The 15,821-nt window shown below is 43.3% G+C and overlaps 1 protein-coding gene across 1 annotated transcript; it reads right to left on the reverse strand.

The window, feature by feature from the left end:
• Window positions 1-940: 940 nt before the first annotated feature.
• LOC121564407 (C-type lectin domain family 4 member E-like) lies at window positions 941-13,499 on the reverse strand. Its single transcript, XM_045217573.1, has 6 exons — window positions 12,852-13,499; window positions 12,618-12,764; window positions 2,909-3,048; window positions 2,728-2,837; window positions 2,307-2,450; window positions 941-1,081 (listed from the first exon to the last, which is right to left on the reverse strand). Exons 2-6 carry the CDS (start codon window positions 12,670-12,672, stop codon window positions 1,033-1,035), a joined length of 498 nt encoding a protein of 165 aa, XP_045073508.1. The 5' UTR covers window positions 12,673-12,764; window positions 12,852-13,499; the 3' UTR covers window positions 941-1,032.
• Window positions 13,500-15,821: the final 2,322 nt, after the last annotated feature.

Genomic DNA, 15,821 nt, shown 5'->3' on the forward strand with positions numbered 1-15,821 from the left:
CTGGCTCCCAGGTGTCTTTTATACAGGTAACGAGCTGAGATTAGGAGCACACTCTTAAAAGGAGTGCTCCTAATCACAGTTTGTTACCTGTATAAAAGACACCTGTCCACAGAAGCAATCAATCAATCAGATTCCAAACTCTCCACCATGGCCAAGACCAAAGAGCTCTCCAAGGATGTCAGGGACAAGATTGTAGACCTACACAAGGCTGGAATGGGCTACAAGACCATTGCCAAGCAGCTTGGTGAGAAGGTGACAACAGTTGGTGTGATTATTCGCAAATGGAATAAACACAAAATAACTGTCAATCTCCCTCGGCCTGGGGCTCCATGCAAGAACTCACCTCGTGGAGATGCAATCATCATGAGAATGGTGAGGAATCAGCCCAGAACTACATGCGAGGATCTTGTCAATGATCTCAAGGCAGCTGGGACCATAGTAACCAAGGAAAAAACAATTGGTAACACTACGCCGTGAAGGACTGAAATCCTGCAGCGCCCGCAAGGTCCCCCTGCTCAAGAAAGCACATATACATGCCCGTCTGAAGTTTGCCAATGAAAAATCCAGAAAAACACATGTAAAAAATGTTATAAATTGATTTGCATTTTAATGAGGGAAATAAGTATTTGACCCCTCTGCAAAACATGACTAAGTACTTGGTGGCAAAACCCTTGTTGGCAATCAGAGGTCAGATGTTTCTTGTAGTTGGCCAAATAGGTTTGCACACATCTCAGGAGGGATTTTGTCCCACTCGTCTTTGCAGATCTTCTCCAAGTCATTAAGGTTGAGGCTGACGTTTGGCAACTCGAAACTTCAGCTCCCTCCACAGATTTTCTATGGGATTAAGGTCTGGAGACTGGCTAGGCCACTCCAGGACCTTAATGTGCTTCTTCTTGAGCCACTCCTTTGTTGCCTTGGCCGTGTGTTTTGGGTCATTGTCATGCTGGAATACCAATCCACGACCCATTTTCAATGCCCTGGCTGAGGGAAGGAGGTTCTGTCTCTCTGATATCTGGAGGTCAGACACTGTTTTCATAACTGATGGTTATTTATGACCCAACCCTTCATTCTGGTGTTGTCACTGCAAAGAGGTTAAAAATATGAGTTAAAATGGAAACAGTAACATTCACACTCTATCCATAAGTGGCAGAGAAGTGTCTTATCCTTCTAGATTCCATGTTAATATTAGATCAAGTATAAAACAGAGAGGTGTCTGGTCCTTCTAGATTCCATGTTAATATTAGATCAAGTATAAAACAGAGAGGTGTCTGGTCCTTCTAGATTCCATGTTAATATTAGATAAAGTATAAAACAGAGAGGTGTCTTATCCTTCTAGATTCCATGTTAATATTAGATCAAGTATAAAACAGAGAGGTGTCTGGTCCTTCTAGATTCCATGTTAATATTAGATAAAGTATAAAACAGAGAGGTGTCTTGTCCTTCTAGATTCCATGTTAATATTAGATAAAGTATAAAACAGAGAGGTGTCTGGTCCTTCTAGATTCCATGTTAATATTAGATCAAGTATAAAACAGAGAGGTGTCTGGTCCTTCTAGATTCCATGTTAATATTAGATAAAGTATAAAACAGAGAGGTGTCTTGTCCTTCTAGATTCCATGTTAATATTAGATAAAGTATAAAACAGAGAGGTGTCTGGTCCTTCTAGATTCCATGTTAATATTAGATAAAGTATAAAACAGAGAGGTGTCTTGTCCTTCTAGATATCATGTTAGATAAAACAGAGTACAGAACAATAATGTACTAGACAGGAAGTGTCTTTAATCTGGGTTAAATGATTTATTAAAATAGCAGGACGTAGACATTGTTTATGTTCAGTATGATAAAAGCACAAGAAGCAAACATACAGTATATCTGAAACATATACAGTCATTTCAAATGTATTTAGTACTGTAAAACTTAACAGTAATTGATTGACAGCGGCTATTGAATGATATACCCCTATTATACAACTCATTGTTTGACATATTAATAAATGATTGTGTGTCAGCTTGTGTAGAGGACATGTGTCGGTCATGATTGGTTGCTCATGGTCACGTGACGAGGTAGCCCCGCCTGCAACTTCAAAATCAGTGTCTCGGCCCAAAAGGGAATTTCCTCTAACTAAGAGGTTGTTTTCTCCCGTTGGAGACTCAGGTTCAGATCAGTGTGTGTGTGTGTGTGTGTGCGCACGTCTGAATGTGTGTTTGTCTCCTACCTGTAGTTCAGAGTACCATTCTACCAAATCACGCCAGTCTTCAGACCATCATTAACATAAAGTAGATTAATCAGCAGTGCAGATAAATTACCTATGAGAAGCCTCTTTCTCACAGATCCATTCTTGTGAAAATGAACACATATAATCCCTCCATACTCTTTGGCCTGATGACATGTAACAGATTTCCCCACAGTTCTCCACTCTACCACCACCAGGCTCTCCACTCTCCCAATACCTGCAGTAGAAACAACAGAGTTAGACTGGCCTCTCTCTCAGAACCTAGAGTATGAACAACACAGAGAGTCAGTCCTACTCCTTACACTGTGGTCAGTGTTATTACAGTAGTATTCTCTTACCTTGGGGTGGTCAGTATTATTAGAGCAGTAGTCTCTTACCTTGGGGTGGTCAGTGTTATTAGAGCAGTAGTCTCTTACCTTGGGGTGGTCAGTGTTATTAGAGCAGTAGTCTCTTACCTTGGGGTGGTCAGTGTTATTAGAGCAGTAGTCTCTTACCTTGGGGTGGTCAGTGGTGTGCCGTCCACCCATTTCCAGGTCCCCTCAGTAACAGAGTCAGTCAGACCAATCCAGACAAAATAGACTGATTCAAACCCATTGATGAATGCCTGTTGTGGTGGCACAGAAAAAGCATTGTTAATAATACATGATAAATACAGTAGTTCTCTCTGTCTCTCACCTGCTCCTCTTCACTGTTAATGATCACCAGGTCTGCTCCTCTCTCCAGACAGTCCTGTCTACTCTCCTCCCAGGATTTCTTCTCAGTAGAGAGATAGTAACATCTGCAGCCAAACCTTCTCCATCCTTCAGGACAGGACCCTAGAAGTTTGACATTTTTACTATCTTTGACACTCGAATGTTACAAAAAATAATGTATGAAAAATAAAAAGAACATTGCAAATAAAGCATTTCTAATGAACTCTTCCAATGAGCTGATTGAGATGTCACCTTGCAGCTTTAGGTAATAATTCAAATGTTCTGGGGATTTCACAGAGCAATTGTTTGTGTGAATTGCCTGTTTGCCTATAGCTTTTACACTGAACAAAAATATAAACGCAACATGCAACAATTTCAAAGATTCTACTTAGTTACAGTTTATAAGGCAATCAGTCAATATTGCCCCACTCCACATCAATGGCTGTGCAAAGTTGCTGGTTATTGGCGGGAACTGGAACACGCTGTTGCACACGTCGATCCAGAGCATCACAAACATGCTCAATGGGTGACATGTCTGGTGAGTATTCAGGCCTTGGGAGAACTGGGACATTTTCAGATTCCAGGAATTGTGTACAGATCCTTGTGCCACCACCCCAGCTTCCCTGAGACGATTTCTGACAGTTTGCGCAGAAATTATTTGGTTGTGCAAACCCACAGTTTCATCAGCTGTCTGGGTGGCAGGTGAAGAAGCCAGATGTGGAGGTCCTGACCTGGCATGGTTACACGTGGTCTGCGGTTGTGAGGCCGTTTGGACGTACTGCCAAATTCATTAAAACGACATTGGAGGTGGCTTATGGTAGAGAAATGAACATTCAATTATCTGGCAACAGCTCTGGTCGACATTCTTGCAGTCACCATGCCAACTGCATGCTGCCTCAAAACATGTGAAGAGTCGTCGTCGTCGGGTGAGGTTGTGTCTCTCTCTGGCGGGAGGTAAGCATGGCTTATATGGCTTATATACATAGTTTGGGCTTTGTCGAGTAAAGCTTAAACTATGTATTTAGATTGTAGTTAGGTATTGTAGGTAGTTATCGTGGGTTGTTGTATGTAATTATTGTAGGTTAGTATTGTATTCGGCTGAGCCCGGTGAAGCACGAATCTAGCTAACCCACTACCTGGACTAGCTAGCGGGTAGCTACTGGTAAGTATTAGCAACTGTGGATAGTTGTTTCACGCCTGAGAGTACCTGTAATTACGCCAGCTAGCTGCCTACAATAATTACATACAATAATGCCTACCATTCAGCTGTTTTTCTAACCTCATTCTTCTGAAGCGTTAACGTTAGGTAGTAAGTGGCTACTGTGCTTGAAATTTAGCTAGCTTGTTGCTACCTGGATATCTACTAAACAATAGCTGGAACGACCTAGCGAACAGACGCGAACTGGCTGAGTCAATTCAGTGGCTAGCTTTGCACTTGGCTAGCTAACAGTAGCTGCTAGGGGTAAGTTATAACCTACATTTGTGTTTTGTTTTTACATACTGGTAGCCAGAGTCGTTCAAGGGAATTCAGGACATGGGTGACTAGTTAACGTTAGCTTGGCTCTCTCTGTGTGTTCGTGCCGTGGGAGGAGGGGTTTCTTCTTTGTCTGAAAGCAATGGCTAGCTAGTATGCTAACTATTATAGCTTTCTAGCTAACCCTCCAGGCCCTCGACTTCTTGGCGCTGACGGAAACATGGATTACCACTGAAAACACTGCTACGCCTACTGCTCTCTCCTCGTCTGACCATCTGTTCTCGCATACCCCGAGAGCATCTGGTCAGCGGGGTGGTGGCACAGGAATCCTCATCTCTCCCAAGTGGACATTCTCTCTTTTTTCCATGACCCATCTGTCTATCTCCTCATTTGAATTCCATGCTGTCACAGTCACTAGCCCATTCAAGCTTAACATCCTTGTCATTTATCACCCTCCAGGTTCCCTTGGAGAGTTCATCAATGAGCTTGACGCCTTGATAAGTTCCTTTCCTGAGGAAGGCTCACCCCTCACAGTTCTGGGTGACCTCAACCTCCCTACGTCTACCTTTGACTCATTTCTCTCTGCCTCCTTTCCACTCCTCTCCTCTTTTGACCTCACCCTCTCACCGTCCCCCCCTACTCACAAGGCAGGCAATACGCTTGACCTCATCTTTACTAGATGCTGTTATTCTACTAATCTCACTGCAACTCCCCTCCATGTCTTTGACCACTACTTTGTATCCTTTTCTCTCTCGCTCTCCTCCAACACTACTCACTCTGCCCCTACTCAGATGGTAATGCGCCGTCTCAACCTTCGCTCTCTCTCCCGCTACTCTCTCCTCTTCCATCCTATCATCTCTTCCCCCTGCTCAATCCTTCTCCCTCCAATCTCCTGATTCTGCCTCCTCAACCCTCCTCTCCTCCCTTTCTGCATCCTTTGACTCTCTATGTCCCCTATCCTCCCGGCCGGCTCGGTCCTCCCCTCCCCTCCTGCTCCGTGGCTTGATGACTCATTGCGAGCTCACAGAACAGGGCTCCGGGCAGCCGAGCGGAAATGGAGGAAAACTAGACTCCCTGCGGACCTGGCATCTTTTCACCCCCTCCTCTCTACATTTTCTTCACCTGTTTCTGCTGCTAAAACCACTTTCTACCACTCTAAATTCCAAGCATCTGGCTCTAACCCTAGAAAGCTCTTTGCCACCTTCTCCTCCTTGCTGAATCCTCCTCCCCCTCCCTCTCTGTGGATGACTTCGTCAACCATTTTGAAAAGAAGGTTGACGACATCCGATCCTCGTTTGTTAAGTCAAATGACACTGCTGGTCCTGCTCACACTGCCCTACCCTATGCTTTGACTTCTTTCTCCCCTCTCTCTCCAGATAAAATCTTGCGACTTGTGAAGGCTGGCCGCCCAACAACCTGCCCACTTGACCCTTTCCCCTCCTCTCTTCTCCAGACCATCTCCGGTGACCTTCTCCCTTACCTCACCTTGCTCATCAACTCATTCTTGACCACTGGCTATGTCCCTTCCGTCTTCAAGAGAGCGAGAGTGCAAAGAGTGCAAAGAGCCTTTGCGTGACCCTGGACAACACCCTGTAGGTTCATGCTCTACAACATTCGGAGAGTACGACCCTGCCTTACACAGGAAGCGGCACAGGTCCTAATCCAGGCACTTGTCATCTCCCGTCTGGATTACTGCAACTCGCTGTTGGCTGGGCTCCCTGCCTGTGCCATTACACCCCTACAACTCATCCAGAATGCCGCAGCCCGTCTGGTGTTCAACCTTCCCAAGTTCTCTCACGTTACCCCGCTCCTCCACACACTCCACTGGCTTCCAGTTGAAGCTCGCATCTGCTACAAGACCATGGTGCTTGCCTACGGAGCTGTGAGGGGAACGGCACCTCCGTACCTTCAGGCTCTGATCAGTCCCTACATCCAAACGAGGGCATTGCGTTCATCCACCTCTGGCCTGCTGGCCCCCCTACCTCTGCGGAAGCACAGTTCCCGCTCAGCCCAGTCAAAACTGTTCGCTGCTCTGGCACCCCAATGGTGGAACAAGCTCCCTCACGACGCCAGGACAGCGGAGTCACTCACCACCTTCCGGAGACACTTGAAACCCCACCTCTTTAAGGAATACATGGGATAGGATGAAGTAATCCTTCTAACCCCCCTTACACCACCCCCCAAAATGTTTTTTAAAATATATATATTGTAAAGTGGTTATCCCACTGGCTATAAGGTGAATGCACCAATTTGTAAGTCGCTCTGGATAAGAGCGTCTGCTAAATGACGTAAATGTAAAGTGACATTTATGGCATTGTGTAGTGGACAAAACTGCACATTATAGAGTGGCCTTTTATTGTCCCCAACACAAGGTGCACCTGTGTAATTATCATGCTGTTTAATCAGCATCTTGATATGCCACACCTGTCAGGTGGATGGATTATCTTGGCAAAAGAGAAATACTCACTAACAGTGATGTAAACAAATTTGTACATACAGAACATTTCTGGGATCTTTTATTTCAGCTCATGAAACATGGGACCAACACTTTACATGTTGCGTTTATATATTTTTTTCTTCAGTGTATGTGTGACATTTTCACATTAAATGTAACTTTTGCAACTACTATTTAATCACACATTCAATAAGTGAGTAGCTTTGCACGAGCCTTGGCTTGAGAGAGTCCGGAACAGCTCATAGGATCTAGGCTCCTGCTCCTGTTTCTGTAGCGGGACCATAGTCACCAAGAAAACAATTGGTAACACACTATGCCGTGAAGGACTGAAATCCTGCAGCGCCTGCAAGGTCCCCCTGCTCAAGAAAGCACATATACAGGCCCGTCTGAAGTTTGCCAATGAACATCTGAATGATTCAGAGGAGAACTGGGTGAAAGTGTTGTGGTCAGATGAGACCAAAATGGAGCTCTTTGGCATCAACTCAACCCGCCGTGTTTGGAGGAGGAGGAATGCTGCCTATGACCCCAAGAACACCATCTCCACCGTCAAACATGGAGGTGGAAACATTATGCTTTGGGGGTGTTTTTCTGCTAAGGGGACAGGACAACTTCACCGCATCAAAGGGACGATGGACTGGGCCATGTACCGTCAAATCTTGGGTGAGAACCTCCTTCCCTCAGCCAGGGCATTGAAAATGGGTCGTGAATGGGTATTCCAGCATGACAATGACCCAAAACACACGGCCAAGGCAACAAAGGAGTGGCTCAAGAAGAAGCACATTAAGGTCCTGGAGTGGCCTAGCCAGTCTCCAGACCTTAATCCCATAGAATATCTGTGGAGGGAGCTGAAGGTTCGAGTTGCCAAACGTCAGCCTCGAAACCTTAATGACTTGGAGAAGATCTGCAAAGAGGAGTGGGACAAAATCCCTCCTGAGATGTGTGCAAACCTGGTGGCCTACTACAAGAAGCGTCTGACCTCTGTGATTGCCAACAAGGGTTTTGCCACCAAGTACTAAGTCATGTTTTGCATAGGGGTCAAATACTTATTTCCCTCATTAAAATGCAAATAAATTTATAACATTTTTGACATGCGTTTTTCTGGATGTTGTTGTTGTTATTCTGTCTCTCACTGTTCAAATAAACCTACCATTAAAATTATAGACTGATCATGTCTTTGTCAGTGGGCAAACACACAAAATCAGCAGGGGATCAAATACTTTTTTCCCTCACTGTAACAGAAACTCAGATTTGTTGTGTGCAAAAAATATGTGAACCCCTTCAGTCAATAGCTTGTGGCACCTCCTTTAGCAGCAATAACTTGGACTAAATGTCTCCTATAGCCAGTAATTAGTCTCTGACATCTCATTTGAGGGATTTTTGCGCACTCCTCCTTACTCAGCATCTCGATTGGATTTACATTTTACATTTTAGTCATTTAGGTCAGGACTTTGACTTGGCCAATCCAAATCACAAATCTTCTTTCTCTTGAGCCATTGTTTGGTAGATTTGCTTTTATGCTTTGGGTCGTTGTCTTGTTGGAAGATCCATTTTCGGCCCAGCTTTAGATCCTTGACTGATGGCCTGACCTTCTGTTCAAGAATCTCCTGGTATCCCTCAGAATTCATGGTTCCCTTAATGATGTGGAGTCGTCCAGGTCCAGAGGAGGAAAAGCAGCCCCATATCATGACATTCCCACCACCATGCTTGACCGTTGGGTTAAGGTTATTTTAGTGGTAGGAGGTGTTGGGTTTTCACCAAACATCGCGGGGTGTTGATTGTGACCAAAAGGTCAATTCTGGACTTGTCGGTCCAGAGAATGGACTTCCAGAAACCTTCAGGTTTGTCCAAGTGGTCCATGGCAAAGTTAAGATGGGCAGTTTGGTTCTTTGTTGACAGCAGAGGCTTCTTCCTAGCAACCCTCCCATGAATGGCATTTCGATTCAGTAATCTTATTGTTGAAGCATGCACAGTTATCTGAGAAGCAGCAAGGGAGGTATGCAAATCTCTAAGATGTTTGGGTTGGCTTTTACCTGATTTATGATTGTTCTTGTGGACCTTGGGGATAAGTCCATCCACTCCTAGGCCGAGTTGCTGTCATGTTAAATGCTCTCCATTTGTAAATGATTTGCCTCAGTGGACTGATGGAGCTCAAATCTTTTTGAGATGATTTTATAGCCTTCCCCAGACTAATGTGCTCTCACTACCCTCGTCCTGATGTCCTCAGATCTCCTTTCCTCTCGGCATGGAGTGCTTTGCATTCACCTGGATGAGTAACACCAAACTGACCAGGTTTCTATTTATCAGAAACCCGCCCAAACGCTTTCCTAATGATCTCTCCTTTGATTGGTTCATTTGGTTGCTAATTATTTACCCACCTGATTCTACTTACCTACTTGATTTAATCAATGCAACTTGGGGTTCACTTATTTTTGCACCTGCACTAATTCCTTTTAAATTGTGTTTTTCTACTACAGGCATGATGTCCTCTACACCAACATATGTTATTGGGAAATATAAACCTGTTATGTCAGATAAAAAAAGACTGGTTCTGATTAAATGAAGATTTCATAGTAAAAACGGAAAAATCTGTAATTGCACAAGGGGTTCACATACTTTCAAGCAGCACTGTATGTCTTGTGTCTGTGTAGTTGTGCATATACCTTCGCACTTTCTCCACATTTTGTTACGTTACAGCCTTATTCTAAAATGTGTTAAATTGTTTTTTTTACCTCATCAATCTACACACAATACCCCATAAATGACAAAAGGGAAGATTTTTTTGTTGTTGACATTTTTGCTAATTTATTTAAAATAAAAAACAGAAATATCACATTTACATAAGTATTCACACCCTTTACTCAGTATTTTGTTGAAGCACCTTTGACAGCGATTACAGCCTTGAGTCTTCTTGGGTATGATGCTACAAGCTTGGCACACCTGTATTTGGGTAGTTTCTCCCATTCTTCTCTGCATATCCTCTCAAGCTCTGTCAAGTTGGATGGGGAGCGTCGCTGCACATCTATTTTCAGGTCTCTCCAGATCGGGTTCAAGTCCGGGCTCTGGCTGGGCCACTCAAGGACATTCAGAGACTTGTCCCGAAGCCACTCCTGCATTGTCTTGGCTGTGTGCTTAGGGTGGTTGTCCTGTTGGAAGGTGAAGCTCGCCCCAGTCTGAGGTTCTGAGCACTCTGGAGCAGGTTTTCATCAAGGATATAAGCACTTTACTCCGTTCATCTTTGCCTTGATCCTGACTAGTCTCCCAGTCCATGCCGCTGAAAAACAACCCCACAGCATGATGCTGCCACCACCATGCTTCACCGTAGGGATGATGCCAGGTTTCCTCCAGATGTGACACTTGGCATTCAGGCCAAAGAGCTCAATCTTGGTTTCATCAGACCAGGCAATCTTGTCTTCATGTGCCTTTTACTGAGGAATGGCTTCCGTCTACTATAAAGGCCTGATTGGTGGAGTGCCTCACAGATGGTTGTCCTTCTGGACGGTTCTCCCATCTCCACAGAGGAACTATAGAGCTCTGTCAGAGTGACCATCAGGTTCTTGGTCACTTCCCTGACCAAGGCCCTTCTCTCCCGATTGCTCAGTTTGGCCGGGTGGCCAGATTTAGGAAGAGTCTTGGTGGTTCCAAACATCTTCTATTTAAGAATGATGGAGGCCACTGTGTTTTTGGGGACATTCAATGCTGCAGACATTTTTTGATACCCTTCCCCAGATCTGTGCATCGACACAATCCTGTCTCGGAGCTCTGCAGACAATTTCTTCGACCTCATGGCTTGGTTTTTGATCTGACATGTACTGTCAACTGTGGGACCTTATATAGACAGGTGTGTGCCTTTCCAAATCATGTCCAATGAGTATAATTTACCACAGGTGGACTCCAACCAAGTTGTGGAAACATTTCAAGGATACATTTCGAGTCTCATAGCAAAGGGGCTGAATTCTTATGTAAATATGGTATCTGTTTTTTTATTTTTAATAAATTGGCAAAAAAATTATAAAAACCTGTTTTCGCTTTGTCAAGGGGTATTGTGTGTAGATTGCTGAGGATTTTTTCTTTATTTAATCCGTTTTAGAATAAGGCTGTAACGTAACAAAATGTGGAAAAAGGGGTCTGAATACTTTCCGAAGGCAATGTACAGTTGAAGTCGGAAGTTTACATACACTTAGGTTGGAGTCATTAAAACTCGTTCTTCAACCACTCCACAAATTTCTTGTTAACTAACTATAGTTTTGGCAAGTCGGTTAGGACATCTACTTTGAGCATGATACAAGTAATTTTTTCAACAATTGTTTATAGACAGATTATTTAACTTACAATTCACAGTATCACAATTCCAGTGGGTCAGAAGTTTACATACACTAAGTTGACTGTGCCTTTAAACAGCTTGGAAAATTCCAGAAAATGATGTCATGGATTTTTTAAGCTTCTGAAGCTTCTGATTGATCATTTGAGTCAATTGGAGGTGTACCTGTGGATGTATTTCAAGGCCTACCTTCAAACTCAGTGCCTCTTTGCTTGACATCATGGGAAAATCAAAAGAAATCAGCCAAGACCTCAGACATTTTTTTGTAGACCTCCACAAGTCTGGTTCATCCTTGGGAGCAATTTCCAAACGCCTGAAGGTACCATGTTCATCTGTACAAACAATAGTACGCAAGTATAAATACCATGGGACCACGCAGCCGTCATACCGCTCAGGAAGGAGACGCGTTCTGTCTCCTAGAGATTAACGTACTTTGATGCGAAAAGTGGAAACAGGTACAAAAGTATCTATATCCACAGTAAAACGAGTCCTATATCGACATAACCTGAAAGGCCGCTCAGCAAGGAAGAAGCCACTGCTCGAAAACCGCCATAAAAAAGCCAGACAACGGTTTGCAACTGCACATGGGGACAAAGATCGTACTTTTTGGAGAAATGTCCTCTGGTCTGATGAAACAAAAATAGAACTGTTTGGCCATAATGACCATCGTTATGTTTGCAGGAAAAAGGGGGTCGCTTGCAAGTCGAAGAACACCATCCTAACCGTGAAGCACAGGAGTGGCAGCATCATGCTGTGGCGATGCTTTGCTGCAGGAGGGACTGATGCACATCACAAAATAGATGGCATCATGAGGAAGGAACATTATGTGGATATAGCAGCATCTCAAGACATCAGTCAGGAAGTTAAAGCTTGGTCGCAAATGTGTCTTCCAAATGGACAATAACCCCAAGTATACTTCCAAAGTTGTGGCAAAATGGCTTAAGGACAACAAAGTCAAGGTATTGGAGTGGCCATCACAAAACCCTGACCTCAATCCTATAGAAAATATGTGGGCAGAACTGAAAAAGCGTGTGCGAGCAAGGAGGCCTACAAACCTGACTCAGTTACACCAGCTCTGTCAGGAGGAATGGGCAAAAATTCAGCCAACTTATTGTGGGAAGCTTGTGGAAGGCTACCCGAAACGTTTGACCCAAGTTATACAATTTAAAGGCAATGCTACCAAATACTAATTGAGTGTATGTAAACTTCTGACCCACTGGGAATGTGATGAAAGAAATAAAAGCTTAAATAAATCACTCTACTATTATTATTTCTTAAAATAAAATGGTGATCCTAACTGACCTAAGACAGGGAATTTTTACTAGGATTAAATGTCAGGAATCGTGAAAAACTGAGTTTAAATGTATTTGTCTAAGGTGTATGTAAACTTCCGACTTCAACTGTATGTGTTTATTTCTCTGTATTTAAAACAGGGCTGTCCTTACCTTTGATATTCCAGTTCAGCCTTTCTATCTCCTTCTGTAGCTGGTCACGCTCCATAGTTCTAGTGTTCAGACTATTCTGTAGCTGGTCTCTCTCTATGGTCCTGGTATTTAGACTATTCTGTAGCTGGTCTCGCTCTACAGTGGCATCTGTAAAAGGGAAAAGTCAATCAAAATGTGTAACTGTCACAACATTGACTACAAATGTTTTAGTAAAAAAAAAAAAATAACACTTACAGGAAACCAACAGGCCTATGATCACAGCCAGTAGAACACACACTGCAGCAACTCTGGAGGGTCTCTTCCACCACTGAACATGTACTGAATAACAAATTATTAAAGTAAGACCTTTGGTAATGTGTTAATGTGTTTTACTTGTATCATCAGTGCTTTATTTGAGCTGGATCCTGTGGGAACAGGATCCGGCACCTCTCAGTTTTAGACTGATGCATTACAGAACCTATTTGGCCGGATCCGCTACCTCTCGTGGCATGAAAAATAATTGTTAATGTTTGCAATGTAAAAATTCTAATTAAAGACCTCAAAGTATCCTCGTTAATTCTCCTGCCCCCTAAAAGAAAATGCAATGTGAAAACGTAGATTTATCAGCCCGCGCCTGATATTCTGAGAATAGTAAACTTTTAACTACTATATTACACATTATGTTATTTCTAAATGGTTCACCCGATATGGATGAAAATACCATCAAATTAAAGCTGACGGTCTGCACTTTAACCTCAGTCATGATTTCAAATCCAAGCTTTTGGAGTATAGAGCCATAAGAAGAAATGCTGCACTGTCGAGGACACTAGGTAGGGGTAAGGTAGAGGCAGGTAGTCTCAATATTAACGGAGGACACTAGGTAGGGGTAAGGTAGAGGCAGGTAGTCTCAATATTAACGGAGGGCGCTGTAGGTAGGGGTAAGGTAGAGGCAGGTAGCCTCAATATTAACGGAGGACACTGTAGGTAGGGGTAAGGTAGAGGCAGGTAGCCTCAATATTAACGGAGGACACTATAGGTAGGGGTAAGGTAGAGGCAGGTAGCCTCAATATTAACGGAGGTCACTGTAGGTAGGGGTAAGGTAGAGGCAGGTAGCCTTGAAGTTACAGTGTTGGGCCTGTAACCGAAAGGTTGCTGGTTCGAATGCCGGAGCGGACAAGGTGAAAAATATGTTGCTGTGCCCTTGAGCAAGGCATTTAATCCTAATTGCTCCAGGGGCGCTGTGCATTGGAGCCATTGTGATCATTGTCAAGAAGCCCCACCCATCCCATTCGCGTTCAGAGTGAGAAAGTAAAGGCTATAGAGAAATAATTACACTCAAATGATGAGGATTTCTATCATCTTTAACAGGAGGAAAAGTAGAATATTAGTCAAAGTAGAAAATATAATGTACCTTTACATCCCATGCTGACACATCCATTATGATTAGTTCAGTCATTTTGATAACTAGTTAAAGTTTAATCAACTTTGACACTAGATATAATACTTTAGTGGGGTACTTCCTTACCTGTGGTGAGGGTTGTTAACACTAGTTTACTTCTCTTTCCATTTTCCAGCACAGTGCAGACAGTGACAGAGTACTGAGTACCACCTTGCAGGTCAGAGAGAGTGATGCTGTGTGAAGATGTTGTAGTGATGTGTGGTTCTGTCCCTGGACAGCGGTAGGAGATCTGGTAATGATGTTGGGTTTGGTCCAATCCTGGTGGCTGGCTCCAGCTAACAGCAGCTGATGTGGTGTTCACTGAGTCAACAGTCAGCTGGTCTGGAGCAGGAAGTACTAAGTGAAAACACATTATTGTCAGTGTTACAGTTGCAGGACGAAAAGTAAATTGCAGGACGAAAAGTAAAATAGTAATCAAAGTAGAAAAGGCAGCCTTGCAATTATTTTAGGTTTGGGAAGAAATAAGCTAAAAAACAGAAGTCACAACAAAAGTTGAATTCGTAAAGTAACAAAAATAAAGGGTTTCTGCTGTATTCATTTAGCGACGGCGCTGTGCTGCTAAATTGTTGCTGCCACTCCAAAAAATATATAAATAGAAATTAAAATAATGTGATTATAAATCCTCTCCACAATAACAAGTGTTTAACACTGTACTACTGATAAAGTTAAAGCAATCAGAGGCAGATCAACTCCTTGACATAATGACTCACAGGAATGGAAGAAATCATGAATTCAGTTACTGTCCTATAAATAACGTTTAATGATTTCAGCACCAAACTGCATTATATCATCTGGGGAATTCACCATCATATATTTCTCATCAGGGAAGATACTGTACCATTACATCCCATGGTGACTGTTACGGGTTTCGGTTCTGTTACGGGTTTCGGTTCTGTTTCGGTTTTTCGATCCATTTCGAGGTTGACTAGGTTGGGCGCTCTGATTGGAGTCACCTCGTTAGTCAGGATGTGTTACAGCTATGCTGGCCCTTTAAGAGCTGCTGGCCCTTTAATAATAATAATAATAATAATAATAACAACAATATGCCATTTAGCAGACGCTTTTATCCAAAGCGACTTACAGTCATGCGTGCATACATTTTTGTGTATGGCCTTTAAGAGCTGCTGGCCCTTTAAGAGCAGCTGGCCCTTTAAGAGCTGCTGGCCCAGTGCATCAATTGGAGAGATGTTGGGAGAGCTACACCTCATGTTAGGGCGGCCATGGCATTTAGCCAGAAACTCCTGTTTATTTAGCTCCATATCCTTTTCACTCCAGGTCCTGAGTTGGTGTGGTTTTGTCTTTTAGTTTGTCTTTTTGGAGGTAAACCTTAGTGGGCATCCATGGTGGATGTCTTTTAGAACCCCTTACTAGTGGCTTTGCCATCTCTCAGTGGGCACCCCCATGGTGCCTTTCAGAACCCCTTTTGAAACCCTTTCTGTTTTTGGTTTGGTTGCCGACGTGATTATCTTTGTTAGTTCCCTTTTCTGTGAGCGATGACATTGTATTTGTCTTTTGGGAACGTAACACTGACACATCCATTATGATTTGTTAATTTACATTAGTCTTTTTGATAACTAGTCAAAGTTTGACACCAGACATAATACTTTAGTAGGGTACTTCCTTACCTGTGGTGAGGGTTGTTAACATAGGTTTACTTTGCTTTCCATTTTCCAGCACAGTGCAGACAGTGACAGAGTACTGAGTGGCACATTGCAGGTCAGAGAGAGTGATGCTGGGTAAAGATGTGGTAGTGATGTGTGGTTCTG

Source organism: Coregonus clupeaformis, unplaced genomic scaffold (assembly GCF_020615455.1).
Source record: "Coregonus clupeaformis isolate EN_2021a unplaced genomic scaffold, ASM2061545v1 scaf1126, whole genome shotgun sequence".
NCBI classification, from domain to species: Eukaryota; Metazoa; Chordata; class Actinopteri; order Salmoniformes; family Salmonidae; genus Coregonus; species Coregonus clupeaformis.